Source organism: Manis pentadactyla, chromosome 14 (assembly GCF_030020395.1).
Source record: "Manis pentadactyla isolate mManPen7 chromosome 14, mManPen7.hap1, whole genome shotgun sequence".
NCBI lineage: Eukaryota > Metazoa > Chordata > Mammalia > Pholidota > Manidae > Manis > Manis pentadactyla.
In genome coordinates this window covers 30,136,938-30,163,835 of record NC_080032.1, presented here as the reverse complement: position 1 = coordinate 30,163,835, position 26,898 = coordinate 30,136,938, and the positions used below count along the sequence as shown (strand labels likewise).

General features: G+C 39.2%; 1 protein-coding gene across 4 annotated transcripts in view; it reads right to left on the bottom strand.

Moving 5' to 3' along the window:
- The window catches only part of ZNF268 (zinc finger protein 268), a 38,868-nt gene extending 18,235 nt beyond the window's left edge, over positions 1–20,633 (bottom strand). The window contains exons 1-4 of one of the 4 annotated variants that reach the window (XM_036921720.2): positions 20,286–20,633; positions 20,107–20,180; positions 19,851–19,926; positions 12,575–12,763 (exon numbers count right to left, since the gene is read on the bottom strand). In XM_036921720.2, the coding sequence (XP_036777615.2) occupies positions 12,575–12,763; positions 19,851–19,883 (222 nt within the window). In that variant the 5' untranslated portion in view covers positions 19,884–19,926; positions 20,107–20,180; positions 20,286–20,633. Of the gene's footprint in view, positions 1–12,574; positions 12,764–19,850; positions 19,927–20,106 lie in introns of all 4 variants that reach the window. The other 3 variants (XM_036921721.2, XM_036921718.2, XM_036921719.2) reach the window with 3 other exon arrangements.
- Between the last annotated feature and the right edge of the window lie 6,265 nt (positions 20,634–26,898).

Genomic DNA, 26,898 nt, shown 5'->3' with positions numbered 1-26,898 from the left:
TAGACAGTTTTATAATAACAGTTGGTAACTTCAATATACTACTCTCAATAATAGATTAACCAGACAGAATATATGTAAGGAAACAGACAACTTACACAAACCAACTAGATCTAACAGGCATACACAGAACACTTTACCGAACTACAATATACACATTCTTCTTAAGTGCAAATGGTCATTTTACAGGGTAGCCATATATTAAACCACAAATTAAGTCTTAATAGATTTTAAAGAATAAGTATCACACAAAAGTATCTTCTGTTAGAAATCAATTATCAGAAGGGGGAAAAAATTGATAATTCACAATTTGCATAAATTAAACATGCTTTTAAACAACCAATGAACCAAAGAAGAAATCAAATGGGAAATTAGTTAATACTCAGACATGAATGAAAGCAAAACACAATATATCAAAATTTATGGGATGCAACAAAAGCAGTACTGAGGGGTAAGCTTATAACTATAAACACATTTAGAAAAAAAAAACAAGAAACATCTCAAATCAAAGCAAGCTCAAATCTAGTTTTACAACTTAAGGAATTAGAGAAAGAAGAACTAGATGCAATGCTAGTTTAAAGAAGGAAATAATAAATATTAAATCAAAGGTAAGTGAAATTGTAAATTACAAAAATAATACAGAAAGTCAATGAAACCACGGGTTGATTCTTTGAAAAGATCCACAAAACTGAAACAACCTTCAAGTAGATGCACTAAGGAAAAAAAATCAAATTACTAAAATCAGAAATGAAAGTGGGGACATTAGTACTGATTCTACAGAAATTCAAAGGATTATTGGACAGTGCCACGAACAACTGTACACCAAAAACTTGGATAAACTAGCTGAAATGCATACATGTCTAGAAACACAAATACTATCATGACTAAATCAAGAAGAAATAAAACATCTGAATAGACCTGAAACTAGTAAAGAGATTGAGTCAGTAATAAAAAATATCCCAAAAAAGAAAATTCCAGGACCTGCTGGCTTCACTGGGGAATTTTATCAAATATTTAAAGAAACACTAACAAATATTTCTCAAACTTTTCCAAAAAACTGAAGAGGGAACACTTCCCGATTCATTCTTTAAGGCCAGCATTACCCTGACACCGAAGCTAAAGACACGATGAGAAAACTTCAGACTAATATCACTTTATGAATATAGTTGCAAAAATCCTCAACAAAATACTAGCAAATCAAAGTCAGTAGCACATTAAGTTCATATACCATGGCTGTAATAAAAACACTGAACATACTAGGACTACAATGAAAGTACCTTAACATTATAAAAGCCACACAGTAAAATCACAGCAAACATTACCAATAGTGACAGACTGAAAGCTTTTCCTCAGATCAGGAACAAGGCAAGGATACTCACTTTCACCACTTCTATTCAACAGAGTACTGGAAGTTCTAGCCAGAGTAATTAGGCAAGAAAAAGAAAAAAAGGCATCCAAATTGGAAAGAAAGATATAAAACTATCCCTGTTCACAGGCAATATACCCAATACATAAAAAAACTTACAGGTTACACACATACACAAACCTGGTTAGAACAAATGAATTCAGCAAAGTAGCAGTTTACAATGTCAACACACAAAAAGCAGTTGCATTTCTATACAAAGAAATGTTTTATCTGAAAATCAAATTATGAAAACAATTCCACTTATAATGGCATCAAAAAGAATAATATACTTAAGAATTAATAACCATGGAGGTAAATGACTTGTAGAATGAATGAAAACTAGAAAACCTTGCTGGGAGAAATTAAAGACATAAATAAATGGAAACATGCCCTATGTTCAAGGATTGGAAGACTTACCATTAAAATATCAATACTAACCAAATTGATCTACATATTCAATGCAATCCCTACCAAAATTCCAGTGACTTTTATTGCAGATACAGAAAAACCCACCCTAAAATTCACATGGAATCTCAAGGAATCTAAACCAATATAGCAAACAACAAAGCTGGAGGATTTATACTTCCTGATTTCAAAATTATAAAACTATAGTAATTAAAACAATGTGGTATTGAAATAAAGACCAACATATATACACCAATGTAATAGAAGAACTAAACCAAAAATAAACCCTAGCATAGTTAGTCAATTTTTGACAATGATGCCAAAACCATTCAATGAGGAGAAGAAAGTCTTCAACAAATGCTGCTGGGAAAACTGGATATCCACATTAAAAAGGAGAAGTTGAATCCTTATCTAACACCATATGTGAAAATTCACTCAAAATCAATCAAAGACCTAAATGTAAGACCTAAAACTATATAAACTGTTAATAAGAAAACACAGAGAAAAAAAATAAAACATAGAGCAAAAGCTTCACGATGTTTGCTTTGGCAATGATTTCTTGGATATGGCACAAAAGGCATACGCAACAAAAGAAAAATAATCGACCAACTGGACTTCATGAAAATTTAAACATTTTTTTACACCAAAACACAATATTAACATATTAAAAAGGCAACTCACAGATGAGAAAAAATATTTTCAAGGTATGTATCTTTTAAGGGATTAATATCCAGAATATATGGAGAACTAAAACTCAACATAAAAAACCTAATTCAAAAATGGGCAAAGGACTTGAGTAGACATTTCTCCAAAGACAACATACAAACAGCCCATAAGCACAAAAAAAAGATATTCAACATCACTAATCATTGGGGAGATGAAAATCTATGAGATACCTCCTCACACCGATTAACATGGCTATCAAAAAAATAAAAAATAACAAGGGTTGGACAGGATATGGAATAACTGGAACAGTTGTATACTGTTGGTAAGACTATTAAATGGTGTAGAATTATGGAAAACAATATGGTGGTTCCACAAAATTTAAACATAGATTTACCATATGGTCCAGTAACGCCACTTCTGGGTATATACTCAAAGAAACTGAACAGAGTCTTAAAAGAGATATCTGGGGAGGGGCAGAAGATGGCGGCGTGAGTAGAGCAGCGGAAATCTCCTCCCAAAACAACATGTATCTATGAAAATATAACAAAGACAACCCTTCCTAGAATAAAGACCAGAGGACACAGGACAATATCCAGACCACATCCGCACCTGAGAGAACCCAGCGCCTCGCGAAGGGGGTAAGATACAAGAACCAGCCCCGCGGGAGCCGAGCGCCCCTCCCCCCCAGCTCCCTGCGGGAGAAGAGCAGGCAGAGCAGGAGGGAGACGGAGCCCAGGACTGCCGAGCACCCAGCCCCCGCCATCCGGGCCAGAGAGCAGGGCGCTCGATACTGGGAAAACAGGGCAGCAAGAACAGTGAGCAGGCACTGGAGGCTGGGCGACAGAGGGCATAAGAAAAGCGCGCGACCATTTTTTTTTTTGCTTTTTTGCTGTTTTGTTTTGGCGAGCGCTTTTTGGAAGTCTTAAAGGGATAGGGACCCCAATACTAGGGAAACAGGGCAGAAAGACCGGTGAGCAGAGGCCTGAGGCTGGCACTGCAGAATAAAGAAAAACGAACGACCACCTTTTTTTTTTTTTTTTTTTTTAATTAAAAACTTTTTTTTTTTTTTAAATTAAAAAAAATTTTTTTCTTTTTTTTTTGGTGGGCGTTTTGTTTTGGCGGGTGCTTTTTGGAAGTCTTAAAGGGGCAGGGCGGGTCACTTAATCCAGAGGTAGGGAATCCGGGATCTCTGGGCACCCTAACCCCTGGGCTGCAGGGAGCAGGGAGGCCCCTTACGGAGATAAATAGCCTCCCAGCAGCTCCTGCTCCAACGCGACTCCACCACTTTGGAGCAGCTGCCCGAGCCAGGCCACGCCCACAGCAACAGCGGAGATTAACTCCATAGCAGCCGGGAAGGAAGCAGAAACCCTGTCTGCGCGAAGTTGCCCAGCACAAGCCACTAGAGGCCGCTGTTCTCCCAGGAGAGGAGGGCCACAAACCAACAAGAAAGGAAGTCCTTCCAGCCGTCACTCGTCCCAGTTCTGCAGACTATTCCTATCACCATGAAAAGGCAAAGCTACAGGCAGACAAAGATCACAGAGACAACACCAGAGAAGGAGACAGACCTAACCAGTCTCCCTGAAAAAGAATTCAAAATAAGAATCATAAACATGCTGACAGAGATGCAGAGAAATACGCAAGAGAAATGGGATGAAGTCCGGAAGGAGATCACAGATGCCAGAAAGGAGATCGCAGAAATGAAACAAACTCTGGAAGGGTTTATAAGCAGAATGGATAGAATGCAAGAGGCCATTGATGGAATTGAAATCAGAGAACAGGAACGCATAGAAGCTGACATAGAGAGAGACAAAAGGATCTCCAGGAATGAAACAATATTAAGAGAACTGTGTGACCAATCCAAAAGGAACAATATCCGTATTATAGGGGTCCCAGAAGAAGAAGAGAGAGGCAAAGAGATGGAAAGTATCTTAGAAGAAATAATTGCTGAAAACTTCCCCACGCTGGGGGAGGAAGTAATCGAACAGACCACGGAAATACACAGAACCCCCAACAGAAAGGATCCAAGAAGGGCAACACCAAGACACATAATAATGAAAATGGCAAAGATCAAGGACAAGGAAAGAGTGTTAAAGGCAGCTAGAGAGAAAAAGGTCACCTATAAAGGGAAACCCATCAGGCTAATGTCAGATTTCTCAACAGAAACCCTACAGGCCAGAAGAGAATGGCATGATATATTTAATACAATGAAACAGAAGGGCCTTGAACCAAGGATACTGTATCCAGCACGACTAGCATTCAAATATGACGGTGGGATTAAACAATTCCCAGACAAACAAAAGCTGAGGGAATTTGCTTTCCACAAACCACCTCTACAGAACATCTTACAGGGACTGCTCTAGATGGGAGCACTCCTAGAAAGAGCACAGCACAAAACACCCAACATATGAAGAATCGAGGAGGAGGAACAAGAAGGGAGAGAAGAAAAGAATCTCCAGACAGTGTATATAACAGCTCAATAAGCGAGCTAAGTTAGGCAGTAAGATACTAAAGAGGCTAACCTTGAACCTTTGGTAACGACGAATTTAAAGCCTGCAATGGCAATAAGTACATATCTTTCAATAGTCACCCTAAATGTTAATGGGTTGAATGCACCAATCAAAAGACACAGAGTAACAGAATGGATAAAAAAGCAAGACCCATCTATATGCTGCTTACAAGAAACTCACCTCAAACTCAAAGACATGTACAGACTAAAAGTCAAGGGATGGAAAAACATATTTCAAGCAAACAACAGTGAGAAGAAAGCAGGGGTTGCAGTACTAATATCAGACAAAATAGACTTCAAAACAAAGAAAGTAACAAGAGATAAAGAAGGACACTACATAATGATAAAGGGCTCAGTCAAACAAGAGGATATAACCATTCTAAATATATATGCTCCCAACACAGGAGCACCAGCATATGTGAAACAAATACTAACAGAACTAAAGGGGGATATAGACTGCAATGCATTCATTCTAGGAGACTTCAACACACCACTCACCCCAAAGGATAGATCCACTGGGCAGAAAATAAGTAAGGACACAGAGGCACTGAACAACACAGTAGAGCAGATGGACCTAATAGACATCTATAGAACTCTACATCCAAAGGCAGCGGGATATACATTCTTCTCAAGTGCACATGGAACATTCTCCAGAATAGACCACATACTAGGCCACAAAAAGAGCCTCAGAAAATTCCAAAAGATTGAAATCCTACCAACCAACTTTTCAGACCACAAAGGCATAAAACTAGAAATAAACTGTACAAAGAAAGCAAAGAGGCTCACAAACACATGGAGGCTTAACAACACGCTCCTAAATAATCAATGGATCAATGACCAAATCAAAATGGAGATCCAGCAATATATGGAAACAAATGACAACAACAACACTAAGCCCCAACTTCTGTGGGACACAGCAAAAGCAGTCTTAAGAGGAAAGTATATAGCAATCCAAGCATATTTAAAAAAGGAAGAGCAATCCCAAATGAATGGTCTAATGTCACAATTATCGAAATTGGAAAAAGAAGAACAGATGAGGCCTAAGGTCAGCAGAAGGAGGGACATAATAAAGATCAGAGAAGAAATAAATAAAATTGAGAAGAATAAAACAATAGCAAAAATCAATGAAACCAAGAGCTGGTTCTTTGAGAAAATAAACAAAATAGATAAGCCTCTAGCCAGACTTATTAAGAAGAAAAGAGAGTCAACACAAATCAACAGTATCAGAAACGAGAAAGGAAAAATCACGACGGACCCCACGGAAATGCAAAGAATTATTGGAGAATACTATGAAAACCTATATGCTAACAAGCTGGGAAACCTAGGAGAAATGGACAACTTCCTAGAAAAATACAACCTTCCAAGATTGACCCAGGAAGAAACAGAAAATCTAAACAGACCAATTACCAGCAACGAAATTGAAGCGGTAATCAAAAAACTACCAAAGAACAAAACCCCCGGGCCAGATGGATTTACCTCGGAATTTTATCAGACATACAGGGAAGACATAATACCCATTCTCCTTAAAGTTTTCCAAAAAATAGAGGAGGAGGGGATACTCCCAAACTCATTCTATGAAGCTAACATCACCCTAATACCAAAACCAGGCAAAGACCCCACCAAAAAAGAAAACTACAGACCAATATCCCTGATGAACGTAGATGCAAAAATACTCAACAAAATATTAGCAAACCAAATTCAAAAATACATCAAAAGGATCATACACCATGACCAAGTGGGATTCATCCCAGGGATGCAAGGATGGTACAACATTCGAAAGTCCATCAACATCATCCACCACATCAACAAAAAGAAAGACAAAAACCACATGATCATCTCCATAGATGCTGAAAAAGCATTTGACAAAGTTCAACATCCATTCATGATAACAACTCTCAGCAACATGGGAATAGAGGGCAAGTACCTCAACATAATAAAGGCCATCTATGATAAACCCACAGCCAACATTATATTGAACAGCGAGAAGCTGAAAGCATTTCCTCTGAGATCGGGAACTAGACAGGGATGCCCACTCTCTCCACTGTTATTTAACATAGTACTGGAGGTCCTAGCCACGGCAATCAGACAAAATAAAGAAATACAAGGAATCCAGATTGGTAAAGAAGAAGTTAAACTGTCACTATTTGCAGATGACATGATACTGTACATAAAAAACCCTAAAGACTCCACCCCAAAACTACTAGAACTGATATCGGAATACAGCAAAGTTGCAGGATACAAAATCAACACACAGAAATCTGTGGCTTTCCTATATACTAACAATGAACCAACAGAAAGAGAAATCAGGAAAACAACTCCATTCACAATTGCATCAAAAAAAATAAAATACCTAGGAATAAACCTAACCAAAGAAGTGAAAGACTTATACTCTGAAAATTACAAGTCACTCTTAAGAGAAATTAAAGGGGACACTAACAGATGGAAACTCATCCCATGCTCGTGGCTAGGAAGAATTAATATCGTTAAAATGGCCATCCTGCCCAAAGCAATATACAGATTTGATGCAATCCCTATGAAACTACCAGCAACATTCTTCAATGAACTGGAACAAATAATTCAAAAATTCATATGGAAACACCAAAGACCCTGAATAGCCAAAGCAATCCTGAGAAAGAAGAATAAAGTAGGGGGGATCTCACTCCCCAACTTCAAGCTCTACTATAAAGCCATAGTAATCAAGACAATTTGGTACTGGCACAAGAGCAGAGCCACAGACCAGTGGAACAGACTAGAGACTCCAGACATTAACCCAGACATATATGGTCAATTAATATTTGATAAAGGAGCCATGGACATACAATGGCGAAATGACAGTCTCTTCAACAGGTGGTGCTGGCAAAACTGGACAGCTACATGTAGGAGAATGAAACTGGACCATTGTCTAACCCCATATACAAAAGTAAACTCAAAATGGATCAAAGACCTGAATGTAAGCCATGAAACCATTAAACTCTTGGAAGAAAACATAGGCAAAAACCTCTTAGACATAAACATGAGTGACCTCTTCTTGAACATATCTCCCCGGGCAAGGAAAACAACAGCAAAAATGAGTAAGTGGGACTATATTAAGCTGAAAAGCTTCTGTACAGCAAAAGACACCATCAATAGAACAAGAAGGATCCCTACAGTATGGGAGAATATATTTGAAAATGACACATCCGATAAAGGCTTGACGTCCAGAATATATAAGGAACTCACACGCCTCAACAAACAAAAAACAAATAACCCAATTAAAAAATGGGCAGAGGAACTGAACAGACAGTTCTCCAAAAAAGAAATACAGATGGCCAACAGACACATGAAAAGATGCTCCACATCGCTAATTATCAGAGAAATGCAAATTAAAACTACCATGAGGTATCACCTCACACCAGTAAGGATGGCTGCCATCCAAAAGACAAACAACAACAAATGTTGGCGAGGCTGTGGAGAAAGGGGAACCCTCCTACACTGCTGGTGGGAATGTAAACTAGTTCAACCATTGTGGAAAGCAGTATGGAGGTATATCAAAATGCTCAAAACAGACTTACCATTTGACCCAGGAATTGCACTCCTAGGAATTTACCCTAAGAACGCAGCAATCAAGTTTGAGAAAGACAGATGCACCCCTATGTTTATTGCAGCACTATTTACAATAGCCAAGAATTGGAAGCAACCTAAATGTCCATCAATAGATGAATGGATAAAGAAGATGTGGTACATATACACAATGGAATACTACTCAGCCATAAGAAAAGGGCAAATCCAATCATTTGCAGCAACATGGATGGAGCTGGAGGGTATTATGCTCAGTGAAACAAGCCAAGCGGAGAAAGAGAAATACGAAATGATTTCACTTATCTGTGGAATATAAGAACAAAGGAAAAACTGAAGGAACAAAACAGCAGCAGAATCACAGAACTCAAGAATGGACTAACAGGTACCAAAGGGAAAGGGACTGGGGAGGATGGGTGGGTAGGGAGGGATAAGGGGGGGAGAAGTAGGGGGGTATTAAGATTAACATGCATGGGGGGGTAGGAGAAAAGGGAGGGCTGTACAACACAGAGAAGGCAAGTAGTGATTCTACAACATTTTGCTATGCTGATGGACAGTGACTGTAAAGGGGTTTATAGGGGAGACCTGGTATAGGGGAGAGCCTAGTAAACATAATATTCATCATATAAGTGTAGATTAGTGATAGCAAAAAAAAAAAAAAAAAAAAAGGGCAGTTCCTGTGTGGTAACCTCCAACGAGTTCTACACAAGGGTATAAAGGGCATATAAAAGTGTAGGCAAAGGGTCTGTTTGTGTTTATACAGAGGATCAAAGCCTAATTGGGCTACCCCGAAAATGAACTAAGATACGATATGAAAAAGAACTTCCAACATCTGCACTCTCTGGAAGACTCATGCCAGAAGATGATCATCAAAAAACCCCAACAAAGATCCACGCACTGCTACAGCTGTAGATGCACTCATCCCACCAGTTCCTGGACTTGCCATGGGAATGAGGAAGGAGATATCTAAGCTGGCCTGTGCATACAGTAAAACAACAAATTTGACTGGATCTATACTGCTGGAACTCAACCAAGAATTTGGAGAAGTGCAAATTGTAGCGCTCCAAACTCTTACAACTACAGACTATTTACTGTTAAAAGAACATATGGCATGTGAACAGTCCCCAGGAATGGGTTGTTTTAATTTGTCTGATTTCTCTCAGACTGTTCAAGTTCAGTTGGACAATATCCACCATATCATAGATAAGTTTTCACAAATGCCTAAGGTGCCTTAATGGTTTTCTTGGTTTCACTGGAGATGGCTGGTAATTACAGATATGCTTTGGTTATGTAACTATACTCCTATTATGTTAATGTGTGTGCGCAATTTAAGTAGTAGCTTAAAACCTATATATGCTGAAGTTACTCTACAAGAAGATATGTCAAAGAAATAATCAATCTTCCCATGTTTTCTTCCGTCTGCTACTTCTATAGCTTTTCTTCTTCCTTCCTAATTACAACCCTTAAATAGAATTCGTGCCTCATATCAAATTTACCAAGTATCATAACTCCTCCAAGTGGTAAAGATACCTCAAGACAAATGCTGGGCATAGAAGCCACAGGGCATAAATAGGCAAAGAAGTAAAAAGCTAACCTTTTCAAACAATAAGGCTTCCCTCTCAATTACCAACTTCACATTTCCCTGTATGTCCCCGGAAGATGACTGGTTAGCCAGAGACGGGTAAGATTCCTCAAGGGAGGAACAACCTAAGACAGGCACAGTCGCAGGGGGGCCATCAGGTGAGAAATTGGGGATCAACAGAGGTGAGGCTTAGAACCTCACCCCCCCTGTTCTGAGAGAAATCTTCTGCATACGTGGATGTTTTGTTGCCATGGTCTGGCTTGGATTAACACATAGTCTACGGGCACACACCTGATCATCTACATTTGCTCTTACAACACTAAACTATGTTTTCTACCTTTATCTTGTATCTGCCTACCACTTCAGCATTTTATTAAAAATAATAATAATAAAGAGAGAAATGTGGTATCCACATATAAATCAAGTATAAAAACCAAATGAGTATTCATATTTGAACTGACTGTTTAGAGTTCATAATGCATGAGCAAAACCGAAAGTTTCTGTGATGACTGCCCTTGTACTGTTCACTATGTAACTTATTCATTATGTAAGAATTTGTTCTACATGTAAGAACTTGTTTGTTATGCCTCAGAAGATTGGAGACTGACAAAAATTGGGCTTGGGGTGGATTAATGATTGTGCATTGAGCATTGACTCCCCTATACAGAATTTTGTTGTCGTTAGCAACCATTTGATCAATAAATATGAGAGATGCCCTCACAAAAAAAAAAAAAAAAAAAAAAAAAGAAAGGACAGACTTCCAATGGTAAAATAAATAAGTAACCGGGATGTAATGTATAGCATAAGGAATATAGTCAAGATATTGTAACAGCTTGGTAGGGTGATAGCTGGAACCTAGAATTATGTATATAAATGTTCTACCACTGTGTTGTACACTTGAAACTAATGTAATGTAATACTGTGCGTCAACTACCCTTCAATAAAAAATAATTACTTAAAAAAAAAAAAAAAAGAGATATCTGTACCTCCATGTTCATAGCAGCATTATTCCTAATTGCTAAAAGGTGGAAGCAATTCAAGTGTCCATCACTGAATTAATGGATATTCAAGCAATGGAATATTATTCAGCTTTAAAAAGGAAGGAAAAATCTGCAATGTGTTACAATATGGATGAACCTTGTAGACATAAAATCAAGTGAAATAAGCCAGTCACATAAGACTACTACTGTATGATTCCACTTATATGTGCTATCTAGAGTGGTCAAATTCATAGACACAGAAAGTAGAATGGTGGTTGCAAGGGGCTGTGGGGACGGGGGAATGGGGAGTTATTATAGAGTTTCAGTTGTAGAGGATGCAAAGAGTTGTGGAGATGCATGGTGGTGATGGTCACACAATTGGAATGTATGTAACACCAGTGAATTGTTCACTTAAAAATGTCAAAGATGATAAAACAAAATATGTGCAGGATCTGTATGCTCCAAATTATAAAATAATGGTTTTAAAAAATAATCACAAATATATTTTAAAAAATGGAAAGATACACTGTGTTCATGGATTGGAAAACTTAGTATTAAGATGTAAGTTCAATTTGATTCACAGAATCACTGTAATTCTAATTAAAATCCTGGCGAGCTTTTTGTAGCTGTCCACAGCTCTTTCTTCTATGATTAATATGGAAAGGCAAAGAAACAAAATAGCCAAAACAATTCTGAAGAACAAAGGTAGAGCACCTCTACTAGCCCATTTTAAGACTTCCTATAAAATCAATGTAGTGTGATGCTGTGAAAGATCAGATAGAAAGATCAGTGGAACACACAGGACAGTCTAAAAACAGGCCCAAACACCATCTTTTTTTTTTTTTAAAAAAAAGACACAAAGGCATTTCAATGGAGAAAAGGTAATCTTTCCATAAATGATGCTGGAACACTTGCACATCCATAGACACAAAAAATGAGCCTTGACACATATCCAGTGCCCTATGTACAAAAATTAACTAAAAATGGGTCATGGACTTAAATGTGAAAGCTCAAAAGATGTTCAAGAGAAAAATAAAGGAAAAATGTGTGTACTCTGCTTTGGGTGATGAGATTTTCAATATAATACCAAAAGTACAACCCATTTTTAAAAATTCAAATTGAGAAAAAGGATACAATGGAACCAAGTGCTTAATGAAAAATATAAGCAATATGGCAAGATCCATATGTGCATAAACCATTAACAGAAATTAAAAATACATACACAGCAATAATAATGCACACTTTGTAAACACACATAAAAAATAACTTTGGGGGGTGGTTCAAGAGATGGAAATAAAATATGGGGAAATCAAGAAGTATGTCAGTAAAGGTGGACAGGGACCTTACACAAATCAGTAATGATAAAAGGCCATGAACTGAGGAATGATTAACTTAACCCTTTGACCCCATCCCTCTTCCCACCAAACAAACAAAAATTACTAAAGAAAAGAAGTGGGAAAAATAAATAAGCAACTCACTCGGGACTTTGTGGTTTTCAGCTGTTCCTGGGAAATAAACAGCCACTCTAGAACCTGACTTTTAGGTCTCTGCCTGGGTCCTCCAATGGTCCTCCTCTGGTCAAGAGTCCCTTGACCCAGGATGGATTCCTGACCTTGCAGCTTCCTGATCCTGTGGCACGAGCTGTCTGGTTCTTGGAGAGGTGGGACCTGTAGACTCAAGAGCAAACTCACTTTAGCAGGTGTATTTCTTCTGGCCCCTCTTGGTCTCTCTTAATGGTGAACATGCTCACCTGAGGCCAGGCTGGGTGGTCAATTCCACTGAGGGCAGAAGCAAGATAAAATGCAAATGGGGGCCCCAGCAGTATGATGACAGTCTCCCACCTAGGCTTTGCATAGGCCCCCAGGAACCCTGAAAGTGCACAATGACCCTGAAATTTTTACACAACTTAGGGCAGCCAACCTACCTAACATGATGCCAGAAGCTAAGGAGTAGACAACTGTTTTAGGCAAGGTGTACATAAGTAATAGATTTTCAACAAAATAGTTTACATTTCAGAGCTTCTTCTCTCATTATACAGATGTCCACAGACAATTCACTTAATCTCTCTCACTGAGTTTTAATTTTCGTGGTTGTTGAAACATGAAGAATAGGCTGAGATCAAAGTAGCAGTCTAGTTTTTAAATCTCCCAAAACTCCAAGTGAAAACAAAAGACATCGACCAAAGTTGTAAAAGAAAAAGCCCAAAGACATCTACAACAGACAGACAAAACCTAGATGACAGGATCTCCTCACAAACCTCTGGCAATGGGCCACTCCAGCAGAGGAAGTGAGAGAAATGAGAGAAGATTCTGATAGGCTACACACTGCAATTCTCCAGTCACCAGGAGACATGTGCCCCCAGCCAGAGAGCACTTCCTCCGAATGGGATCTGAGTGAGGCCTCACAGGCTCAAAGCTGAAGTGACTAAAAAAAAATTCCTAAAGGCACTACGTGACCTAACAGGACTGTGGCCATCTAAGGACAGGAGGATCTAAGAAAAAACTGGCAAATAGTCCTTCCGGAAGCACAGACCTTTACTCTGAGGGAAAGCTGCTGGAAACAGACATCAAATTGATGAGCAGTGCAAGGAACAAGGGAGAGAGCAAGCAGGAACACTGAGAGAATGAGAAGGAGAAGGAAGGGAGGAGAGGCTATTCGATCAGACGAGGGAATTTTAACAACAAAATACAATATGTAAATGTGCAAGAAACACACTAGCGAGGCATGTAAAGCCCTACAACACACAGGACTAAAAGCAGAAAAAGAGGCTTCCTGACAAGGCTCATTGCTAAGTCAGGACACACAGTTGTATATGTGTGTTTGCTTCTATTTCCAAAAGAAATCAATGAGAAGATGAACTAGAAACTGTAAAAATGGTTACCTCTTTGGGAGGAAAAAAACAGGACAGAAGGGATGAACACAAGGCTTGTCTGAATGCACCATTACACAATTTTTCTACTTTTGAATATGTAAATATTTTCCATGATCAAAAAAGGAGGGAGAGCAACCCATAAAGGTAAAAATAAATATCAAAACAAATATATTTATTTATCAAAATGGAAACATAACTACACAAATAATTTTTCTGACCTTAATGACATGGTAATAGCTTGTGTTGTTTGTATCAAATGATTTATGAAGATACACAGAACCATTTGGTATGCTTGTTAATAGTGACATACTGTTATTTTAAAACCATTTTATGTATAGTGTAGGATATGACAGTTATGTTACTGTTGTTAGGAACCAAGGTATCTAGCATATGACAAAAAGATGCAAGAGTAAGGTTTTTTAACCCTTACACATTGTTGTTGGGAATGTAAAACGGAGCAACGATTTTGGAAGCAATTTGGCATTTCCTGAAAATGTCAAACACAGAATCACTGTGTTACCCAGCAATTCCATCCCTGCGTACCTGCCCAAGAGAATCAAAAGCATATGTTCATACACTCATACACAAATGTTTGTAACAGCCTTATTCATAATAACCAAAGAGTGGAGACAACTCAAATGTCTACCCATGGATGAATGGATAAACAAAATGTGGTATTTCTATACAAAGCCATGTTATTCAGCCATGAAAAGGAATGAAGTACTGATAAATGCTACTACACAGATGACCTCTCATAGTGTAAACACCTGACAGCTTTTTTAAAACTGTAATGTAAGTGCCTGACATTATAAGCTTTGAATTGCCAAGGCATCCATTTCAAAGACTTCCATCCTGGATACACAAGGACTATTTGCCAGTTTTTTCTTAGATCCTCCTGTCCTTAGATGGCCACAGCTAAACAACTAGGTATAGAGCCAGGCTACCAGGCCCAAGAAGTCCCCTTTAGAAAGCCCTGGGTGACCAAATAACTGCTCCCTTGACTGACCGCTTGCTTTTCCCTTCCTGGGCTTTATTCCCACGGCTCTATTTTAAATTCACCAATACAGAGTTAACCTGAGAAACCCAAGGCACCCCATCCTTTCAGGTACCTAAAGAGTTCTAGCTGATGAAGACATATTCTAGAGGGAAATTCTATAAATTGTTCACAAAAAAAATCTCAGCTAAAAACAATGATAGCAATAGAAAAGCACCACTTTGTAAATGCTTATGAAATAATAGGCTGAGGGGGAGATCATCAATGGATGAAACTGCTGGAAAAGGCTGATGGGAAACTTTACAACTCTACCATGTTACCCTCTGAACCTGCCAATCACTCTCTGCAGCACCTAAAGTGAGCCAACCTCAGGACATATGCTTCCTGAGGTGACAAAAAAAAGAATTATGAAGTATTCTTGCCCAAAATGGAGATGAATATGAAGGAGCTTAAAGCTAAATTAGTTTACTGGAAATACTGATGATGGGCAACAAGTTAAATGCTACCACAAGGAAACAGAGATAAATCTAAAATGTGGGACATTCTATAGGACAAAGGGCCCAGCATCTTTAGAAAATGAGTTGGGGAAAAACAGAAAGGACGGGTTACTCTCGGTTAATCTGGATTAAAAGAGACTTCAAGTATGTAACAATAAGAAATGTGCACCTTGCTGGAATTTTGATTTGAATTAGCCAGTGTTTAAAAAGAAAACAGAAATTTGTATATTGGATAGGTGATACAAAGGAAATATTTTGTTAAGTGAGATGGTGGCATTGTAGTTATGTAAGAAAATGCCAGTCTCAATGAATGAGGTGTGCAGGGTAAAAGGGTATGAGGACTGAATCTGCTTTAAAATGCTTCTGTTAAAATAAAGGAAAGGAAACAGATCAAACGTGGCAAAATTTTCATAAATTTTGAAAGTGGGTAGTGAGTAGATGAGATTTCATTTTATATCCCTTCACTTTTGTGTGTATTTGAAAATATTCATAATAAAAATTTTTGTAGAAAAAATGGAGTGACATATATGATAAGGTTGGGGGGATTTTGATAATGAATGAACACTGTCTAGGTCAGCAATTTAAATTACAGAACATTACAATCAAGATCCACCGACTCTATTTTGGTGCAAGGTAACAGACCAAGCACTGATGAGATTGGTTTCCTTCAATCCTCACAACTCTCCTAGGCAGTGGTTAGTAAATTCAGATTTGGAGAGATTAAGAAACTTACTCTATAACCTACAGAGCTGAGGTCTGAACATGCCCTTTGAACTCTGAAGAGACAGCATGTCCAGGAATGGCTGCCTTGGGTGTTTGAACAAAGCCTTGTGTTGAAAACAACCAAAGATGCCGGTTATAGAATTTTTTTAACTCTTCTCAAAAGAGCTGACAATATAGTACCCAAGTAATCAAGCTAAAATATAAGAAATACTGGGACCTCAGAGAAGAAAAGCATGTAAGCTACTTTCCTTTTTTGAAGTATAGTTTCTATATGATCTCATATTGGTTTCAAGTATACAACACAGTGGTTCAAGTTACCCTATTATTAAATCCTCACCCCCACTAGTGCAATTACTATCTGACAACATAGGAGGATGTTACAGAATCACTGGCTATATTCTCCATGCTGCACTTCCAGCTCCATGACCAACTTATATTACAATTGAGAACTTTTGTTCCTTTTTATCCCCCTCACCTCTCCTCCAACCCATTCCAACCCCTCCCCCATGGTAATCATGAGCCACTTCTCAGTGTCTGCAAGTCTGCATGTGAGCTACTTTTTGAAAATCTTTTTGAGCACCTAGGAATGGAGATTCAATGTAGCTGATTTTGTAACAACACATTTAAGGGGAGTGTCAACAGTAAAGGTAGTTCAACAAAAGCAGGTGAAATAAAACAAAACCTGCCAGTAACTGCCCAGCACCCTCACAGGGAAGAACAGGGACCTAGTGACTCACAGGCCTCAGTGAAATGTCACTTCCAAACCTCACCTCCCTTTGCTGTGAATTCAAACTCAACAAATAGCAATGGCTGTTTCCACCCTGCACTTTCTTCCACCTGCTCTTCCCAAGGCTGGCCTGCTTTTGTAACTCAGACCTTGGCCTTAAATATCACCTCCTCAGTGGAGCCTCTCTCAAACATACAATCTTTCACAGTAACTAATTTTAACTGCGTACAACACAACTCTGATGTTTTCTTTTTACCTGCGATAAGATTCTTCATTTGCTTGTCATCTGCCTCCCTTCACAAGAATGCAAACTACCCAAAAGCAAGCATTTTGTCAGTCCTGGTCACTATGACATGCCCAAGACCTAGAAGGGGGCCTGACACATGGTGGGTGCTCCGTAAGTATGTGGACAGTGAAACAATGGGTGAATGTTTCAAAAACAAAGTGTATGGTTTGTGTCTATCAGGATGTTCTTTACCTGAGAGTCTGTACTCTGTTAAGACTGAGAGCCACCAGTCTGACAGCAAGTTTGGAATCTGTCTTCTGCTACCCATATGTGGTGTGATCTTGGTAGGTCACTGTACTTCTTTTTGTTGCACTTTCATCACCTTTAAGCAGGGCTAACATGAATGCCTTCCTCATGAGGTCTCAGTGAGGATTAAATTTTCATTTGTAAAGTGCTTAGACCGATGCTGGGACACAGTAACCACTATATAAATGCTGACTGGCAATACTGAATGGTAAAGCTTTCTTTCTATAAGTCCTCTGCATTTCTTAGTTTGTAGTAATTTTACCTATTTTACAGTTATTGTAGATAGAATTTCTTTCACTATCTTTTCTAAATAGATACTATTTATTGTGGGACCCCTGCCTCCATTTTGTGCCCTCCATACTGAATAACTATGTCCCCTACATAACCCCTGCTTCCATTTTGTTCTGTGTCCTCCACCTTAAGAAGTTTCCCGCTCAAGCCATGCTCATTCCCACGGAAACCATGCCCAGCAACCTGTGCAACAAGACCCTGACCCTCCTCAGCCAATCAGCTAAGGTCACAATAAACCACCCCCTTGGAAAGCCCCTAACTGTTCCAAAAGTATAAAAGCAAAAAGGGAATTTTGTTCAGAGTCTCAGACCGAGTCCTGTGTTCTGATGGGCCACTGAGACCCTAGTTCGAACTAGCAATAAAGACCTGTTTTGCTCTTGCATCTCGCGACTGAGCCTGGTGACTGTGGCTCCACATGGGGGACTCAAGGGAACAGGGCACAACATTTATAACTAGTATATCTATTGATTTTTTGACGGATTTTGTACCAAGGTACCTTTAGATTTTCCTCAGTCTCCCACTCACTTCCTGTCACAGCAGAGCACCGTGATTAAGCCTGCATCACTGTCCTACTGCCTCATTCCCATTTCTACAGTCAACCACTGTTCCCACTACTCCACTCCTTTTCCTTCCTCTCCTGCCCAGCACACATACGTGCTCACATTCTGCTCTGGAAATATTACCAGCAACACCCACCACTTACCACTAAATCCAATTTAAACTTTTACAACCTAATGTTACTTGATCTTCCTGGGTATATCACATGGCAACCATTTCTGAGGGCCTTTTTTTCCTTCGACTTGAAACATAAATCTTTTTCTCTCATCTCTACTGGGCTCCATCTCAATCTCCAGCCCCTTCTCCACTGCCTTCCCTTGTCAATTCCCTGAGCACTCTCCTCCATCCTCTTCTCACAGTATACTCTCCTTAAGCTAATTTGGCCACACCTAATCAGTGTAACCAGTCCAGACCCTTCTCATGAGACACATGCCTACCCACTTACCCGCTAGCACCATATGAAACAGAAATATCCACACCCCCAGTAATAACTCTGATAGTCTTCCCTGACTCAGTGAATGGTACCCAATGCAGGTCCACAGAGAATTCCAGCAGTCATCCCTGGCTCTTCTGGCTCCCTCACCATCAGCACCCAACTAGTTATCAAATCCAGTTGCGTCTGCCTCTTTACCATCTCTTTCCTCAAAACCAGTAGCTTACTGAAACCCTTGACTTCTCTTGCCTACTGCAGACTGTTCCAACCAAAATTCCTCTGGGGAAACATTCCAACAAGTCTCTCTTCCCTAGAGGATAAAATCTAAATTTTTAATGTGATTCTCAAATCCCTCTGTAATCTGGTCTCTAGCATGGCTCTGGCCTCATTTCTTAGTATACACTCCACCATCACCACCACCACCACCACCTACAAACCCCTAACCCTAAAGTGTTCGAAGTTCACCAACATACTAGGCCATTTCAAGCTCCTCAAAATGTGCAACTTGCTTCCTATTCCTAGGCTGAACTTCAGTCTCTTGTTCACCTTATCTATCTTTCAAACCTCAGTGTAAACATCTCATATTAAAATCTCTGCAGAATTTCTTTAAGAGTCCTTACTTCCAAAACTGATTCTTTGTTGTCTGTCCTCAGAGTGCCTACTGTCGTTGCACCTATACCTTCTCTTGTCCACCATCCCACAAAACCACTGCTCTTCCAAGGCAGGGACCATATACAACTTATCTTTGCACTATTAGAATCTGCTTCAGGGTCCAGAAAACAAAAGAAATGAAACTGTTGGTAAGTGAATAAACAATAGTTTCCCAAATGCGGCCCAAAGACCTTACACATAGAAAACGAGTAAATGTGTTGAAAAAAGGGGTGATTACCTCTTGTTTAACTCAAAGTTCGGGGTACAAAATTGGCATAAAACAAGGAAGGAGCAAATTAAAAGTCTGATGAAAAGACGCATACCTGAAGGATCTAATATCTGCTACTGGGGTACTACTGGCTTGGAAGAGAGGTGGGGAGGGAGCTCACCGCCAGCTCTGACTGTGGAAGAGATGGAATGTGTGTACACGCCAGCATTCAGGGACGACTTAACAGGAGAGAAAAAACCCTACTCACCCAGATAGCAGCTGTCCGAACCCTGGTGACCATTCCCACGGTCAGTTTTGAGCGCCCCCCGGGGGTGGCAGGACTGCTGGAGAAGACAGAACCGTGAGGTAAGCGGTCTTCCCTCGGCTCCCAACCGTGAACAGAGAAGACCCTCCTGGCCCCACAGAGGGAGAGCCCGAGGACCCCGCACCCTCCCTTCCCGCAGCCGAGACGCTCTCCCTCACGCAGCCACGGGGTTCCCCACGTCCGTCTCCCACCAACATACACGCGATGGGGTCAGGACACCGTTCCGGGTCTGGGCAGTAAGGAGACAGACGAGCCTACGTATGGTCCCGCCACCTGAAACGTGGAGAATTCGGCGCGCGTGGCTCTAACTCCTGAATGGACAGCAGAGGGATAAAGAAAGACTGTCTCCACCTCCCTGATCAGCAGCCAGATCTGTACCGTCCTCGCTGTTGACTTCGCGGCGCCCGCCCCAGCTCAGGTAACTGTGACAGGTAACCGATGCCAAACGCAGAACTACGGTCTCCCAGCCCGCATCCAGCCAACGGCAGCTATTAGGAGCGCACAGGAAATGCGTTACTGCGGCCCGAGAGCAGAACAATTACAACTCCCAGAAGGCTCTGCGGAGCGCCTCCCGCTCGGGCGGGGCTGAGCTGAGCACAGCCGTGACGCGCAGGCGCTGCCACCAAGTCCTTGGGCTTTGCCCGCCTTGGTTAACCAACGCACGGTAATGAACAGCAATACCCTGAAAGCATGAATGGTAAATATTGAGCTAAAAGTTAAGTGTCCTAAGGTTCCCGCTTTTCCGAAATGGTAAAAGTCCTAATTTACACTTTACTGAAAGATTTCTGTTTGAGTATGTTAACAAGTGACATTTTAATGAAAATTTATCTTCTGAATTACTGAGTAGGGGATCTTTTAAATGTCTGGCTTAATAGAAAACAGCTGAGTTTTCCTATTTGCTTCTGTATTCAATCTGTTATATATGTTGTTTCTGTGGAAGTATATAAAGAAAATCTGACCTCACACGGATAGGTGGCTGGAAAAGGACAGGGTGTTACTTAACAGGTTATTGTGGATATTCTTAGTGCAAGGTAAACAAGGGATAGTTTAGCTGCAGTGTACGATCTGGAACCTTGCAAAGGAACTTTTTCTATTGTATCATATATCTTAATACAACATCATGCATTGGTCATTTGGAAAATCCTGCTTCACTGACTTATGCAGAGCTTTCAGATGCTGACATATTTCATTCTACAATATGAAAAATCATACCTATTAATATTGCCATTGATCTTAAGTATTGGGAAGCTGCAAACTTCACAGCAGCAAATACAAGTTTTCCAAAATTCTATTTTTCATTTGAAAAGACTGATTTTATATTGGCAGAAATATACTTGAATTGTGTTCCATAAAGTTACCAGCTGACCTGGTTGATTTTTGAGAAAATATCTGCCACATCCCCAAGTGTGCCTTGTCTCTCAGTCCTTCTTTCAGACAAAATTCGGCTCCCAACTCAATTACACAAGTGTTTTCTGGAGATAACTATGGACTTTTCATATGCAGCACAGAGTGTTTATTGCACAGCTATTAAGAAGTAATCAAGAGTTGAGAATTAAGTTATTTACTGCTCCATCACATACATTCTGAAGTTAAATCCAGCGCCCCCTATTTTTTTTTACCTGTGAATGTAGGGATGAAGAATACAATGGCTAATAATAAACACTTTAATGCTGTTTTTTGATGCATGCTGAGTGCCATAGTTTTACCCACTATTGCTTTTGCACCATCAGTACAAATTTAACACAGAAAATATCATCTTAAGCTTGAGAATATCAGTGTTCACTGTAACATTCTTTCAACTTTTCTGTATGTTTGCAAATTTTCCTAGTAAAACATTGGGGGAAAGTGTTGTGGAAAAGAAAAACTTTATAATAAATTGTGCAGAAACAATGAGATAGCTATACAACAATAGAAAAAACATTTGTCTCACATTTAAAATAAATCCTAGATAAATACTAAATAAGGAAAGACTCAAAGTTTTAGACTGCAGTGTAAGCATCCTTTGCCCACTGATGTTAAATAATCTGTTGTATACTAAATTCTTATGTTAGTTTTCTATGCTGTTGTAACAAGTTACCATAAACTTAATGGTTTAAAACAACAAAAATTTAGTATCTTTAATAGTTCTGTAGGTCAAAAGTTGACACGGGTCTTAATGGGCTGAAAGTGTTGGCAGGGCTGCATTCCTTTCTGGAGGCTCTCGGGGAGAATTCTTTTCTTTACCTTTTCCAGATTCTAGAGGCCACCTCCATTTCTTGGCTCATGGTCCCTTCCTCCATCTTCAAAGTCAGCAACATTTGAGTCCTCCTACTCACATCACGTAACTCTAGCCTCTTCTGCCTGTCTTCCACTTATAATTAATAACTTTGGGCACACTTGGATAATCCAGATTAATCTTTCTATTTTAAAGTCAGCTGATTAACAAATTTAGTTCCTCTGCAAGTTGCCATGTAGGATAACATATTCATAGGTTCCAGGTTAGGATACGGATATCTTCAGGAGCCATTTTTTTTTTTTTGCCTACAGCATACACGTGAGCTGGATATCAGTCTATTTTGTTCCATGGATATTTGTTTATGATGGGAATCTGAAAACTTTTTCTGTAAAAAGCCAGTGTATTAGTTTGGGAGGACTGCCATAATAAAGTACCACAGGGTGGATGGATTAAACAACTGAAATTTATTTTCCCAGTCCTGGAGGCTTAAAGTCAGAGATCAGGGTGTTAACAGAGCTGGTTTCTTCTGAGACCTCTCTCCTTGACTTGTAGGTGTCCATCTTCTCCTTGTGTCCTCATGTGGTCTTCCCCCTGCATGTCTGTGTCCTAACCTCCTCTTTTTATAAAGACACCACTCATTGCATTAGGGCCCACCCTAATAACCTCATTTTAGCTTAAAATATTTACACTTTAAAGACACTGCACAGTCACGTTTTGAGTTACTGGGGATTAGGACTTCAACATAGGAATTTGGGGGGACATAATTCAGTCCTTACATAACATTCAGTTAGTAAATGTTCCAGGTTTTGTGAGCCATAGTTTTTTACAACTACTGAACTCTGCCATTGCAGCACAAAGGTAGCCACATATAATATATAAATGGATGAACATGTGTGTGTTTCAGTAAAATTTTAATTACAAAAGTAGACAGTAAGCCAGATTTGGCATATGGTCCATTGTTTGCTAAGTCCTGGTCTACACTATACCAATACATCATCAGCCTGTTATTATTATCATTAGCCTAGATATATAGTAGATCAAAGCCCTTCTTTATTGTTGTTCTTCAAAATGTGTTATTTTTATCCCTTTGGTCTTGCATACACATTTTAGGCTTTGATCGCCAAGTTCCATATAAAACCCTTTATAATATATAAAGTGATATTTCCGTGTGACATGCCCTGTTGCTTCACTATCCAGAACCTATCCCTCCCTTCCTCTTTGGTAAAACAACTATATATGTTTAGGTATTGGTTGGCCATAAGTTTATGGCATTCCCATTTCCAGATTCAGTGGATGAATGCTGATTCTTCATTAATTCATTCAACCAGTATTTATGGAATGCCTACTATGACCCACCCAATGTATTAGGCACAGAGAATACATCAGTAATTAAAACTAAGATCCCTTGTGAAGCATTCATTTCAACAAAGGAAAACAGATAATAGAGATGATGATAGGTAGATAGATTTTTAAAAAGTGACAAGTACAATGGAGAAAGTAAAAAGAATGGGAAAGGGGATTTGCAGTGCCAGTGGGTTGGCTACAATTTTATGTAAAGCTGTGCCTTAGTTTCCTGGGCTGTAACAAAGTACTGCAGAGTGTGGGCTTAAAACAACAGAAATGTGTTGTCTCGCAGTTCTGGAGGCTGGAAGTCCAAAACTAAGGTGCTGGTAAGATTGGTTCTTTCTGAGGCTGTGGGGAAAGAAAGGAGCTGTTCAGGCCTCTCTCCTTGACATGTAGACTCATCTCCTACCTGTGTCTCTTACATCATCTTCCCTCTATGTGTGTCTCTGTGTCCAAATTCCCCACACCTTTGTAAATATAAAGACACCAGTGAAACTGGATTAGAGCTCACCCTGATGACTTCACTCTAATTTGGTCACCTCTGTAAAGACCCTTTCCCCAAATAAGGTCACATTTTGGTGCTGGGGGACATGGCTTCAACACATAAATTTTGGGAGGGCACAATTAACTCATTTGTAAGATAATACCCTCAATCTGGTATTTTTCCCTAGGGCTATTTGATAAGAGAACTTGTCAGTAGAAATATCTAAAACTCAATTCCTAATGTGTGGAGTCAAAAGCAGTTTCCAATCCTTTAAAGCCCCAAATCTGTAGAATCTCTCTCCCCTTGCCATCTTTCTCCTAAATTCATCTCATTCCTGGAATATTCTGCCAACCTCAACCAACAGCTGTTTATGCACACCATTACTTTCTTTTCAACCAATTCCTGTGCAGTTGAGACATAAGGTTTGCAACTTATTTAAGGAAAAAAGCAACTAATTTTTTTTCACTTTTTGAAATGTAACAGGGAAGCCATATTTAATCACTGTGTGCTTAATTCATTAATGTTAAGAAAATTCTCGATTCCCCATGTGCCCATAGCATTGCTTATTGATGATGCTGGGGCCTTTCTTAAAATTCCTCGATGGTTCCCCATTACCCTTAGGAAAACACAGGATGCTAGCCAGATGTGGAGGCAACAAGGAGTAGCAGAAAACTGCACATGCTGGAGCCAAGTTAATCCGGGTTTGAATCCTGGCTCCTCCAAGTCTTATTTGGACACTGGGACACAGTCCTGTGTACTATGAGTTGTGAACTCGTAAGATGGAAGGAAGCAATACATATGAGCAGAATTGGTGTGAAAATTAAATGGGATGGTGCAGGAACTCACATGCCACCTGACTTGTTTTAACATCATTAGTTTACTTTCTTCCCTTTAGATCCTGACTTCCACTTATTAGCTCTGTCATTTTAAGATATGACATCATCAACACAACAATGTAAAGAGGGAGACAGAGGACATCGTTTGAGGAAGGTCTGAATTTGTTTCTACAGAGTACTGCAATCGTCATGTGTGCCTTTGTTTAATTAGAAGAGCTCATTTTATAAGACCTTCTACTATGTGCCACATTGGCTGAGATATACCATACAATTGCTAGTTATTTCTAAAAAGCTCCATTGACTAGCTACGTGAATTTGGGCAAATTGCTTAAAATTTCCAAACTCTAGTTCCCTCAGCTGTAAGGGGGAATAATTTTACATTCCTCATAGGAGTGTAGACAGAAGTAATCTAATGCATTAAAGAATTTATCAGACTGGCTACTTCATATTAAGCTGTCTGTAAGTGAAGAGTTACAAAAATCAGCAATGAATATTTGGAGCAGATTTTCTCTGGTTACCCAGAAATTCCTGGTTTTCCAAATATTTTTTAAAATCAACTTTTTTGAGGCAAAATTTACATAAAACAAACTGGATCCATTAAAGTGTCTAGTTTGGTGACTTTAACAAATGAATAGTTATGGAATCACCACCACAATCAAGTCACATATCAATGCCAGCGGTTCCCTTGTGTTCCTATTTGCAGTCAGTTGCACTCCCACCCACAGCCACAGGCAACCACTATTTACCTGCTGCCATTGTAAGTTACATTTTCTAGAATCTTAAAAATAGGACTCATATAGTGTGTACTCTTTTCTGAGTTTCTTTAACTCAGAATGTTTTTGATATTTAACCATGATGGGGGGTATATTAGTTTGTTACTTTTTATTGTTGAGTAGTATTCCACAATATGGCTAAAATACAATTTATCCATTCATATGTGAATTATTATACATCTGTTGTGTTTATTATATTTAGGTTTGCTTGCTTCAGGCTACTATTAAAAAGCAGAACATTCATGTATTTGTTTTGGATGGACATGTTTTTAATTCTCTTGGCTATATACCTAGTAGTGAAATTGATGGGTCATATAGTAACTGTATGTTTAGCATTTTAAAGACATGCCAAATTGTTTTCCAAAGTGGCTGTACTACTTTATAATCCCACCAGCAATGTATGAGGATTCTAACCTCTCTAATCCTCTTTATCTTTTTTATCTAGTCTTGCTATTGGATGTGAAGTGCTATCTCCTCAGTTCTGACTTACATTTCCCTAATGACTAAAGATGATGAGCATCTTTACATGGGTTTACTGGCTATTTGTATATATTCTTTTACAAAGAAAGCATCTGATAAAATATTTTGCATTTTTATTGGTTTGTCTTCCTACTATATTTCTTTTGTATTCTGAATACAAATCTTTGTCAGATACACGTATTATCAACATACACTAGTCCATGACTTGCCTTTTTACATTCAAAATGGTGTTTACAGCAGAGCAGCAATTCCTAGTTTTATTAAGTTCAATTTGTAATTTTTCTTTTATGATTCAGGCTTTTTGTGCTATAATAAATCTTTGTCTAGCCCAGAGGCATAAACATTGTTTCCTATGTTTCATTCTACATAAAAAGCCTTAGTTTTTGCATGTAGGTTTATGATGGATTGTTGTGTGAATTTGGGTACAAACCCCTTTTCTTTTTTTTTTTATTTTGCTATCATTAATCTACAATTACATGAAGAACATTATGTTTACTAGGCTCCCCCCTTCACCAAGTCCCCCCCACAAACCCCATTACAGTCATTGTTCATCAGCGTAAGATGCTGTAGAATCCCTACTTGTCTTCTCTGTGTTGGACAGCCCTCCCCGTGCCCCCCACCCCGCCACATTATACATACTAATCGTAATGCCCCCTTTCCTTTTCCCTGCCCTTATCCCTCCCTTCCCATCCATCGTCCCCAGTCCCTTTTCCTTTGGTAACTGTTAGTCCTTTCTTGGGTTCCGTGATTCTGCTGCTCTTTTGTTCCTTCAGTTTTTCTTTGTTCTTTTACTCCACAGATGAGTTAAATCATTTGGTAATTGTCTTTTTCCGCCTGGCTTATTTCACTGAGCATAATA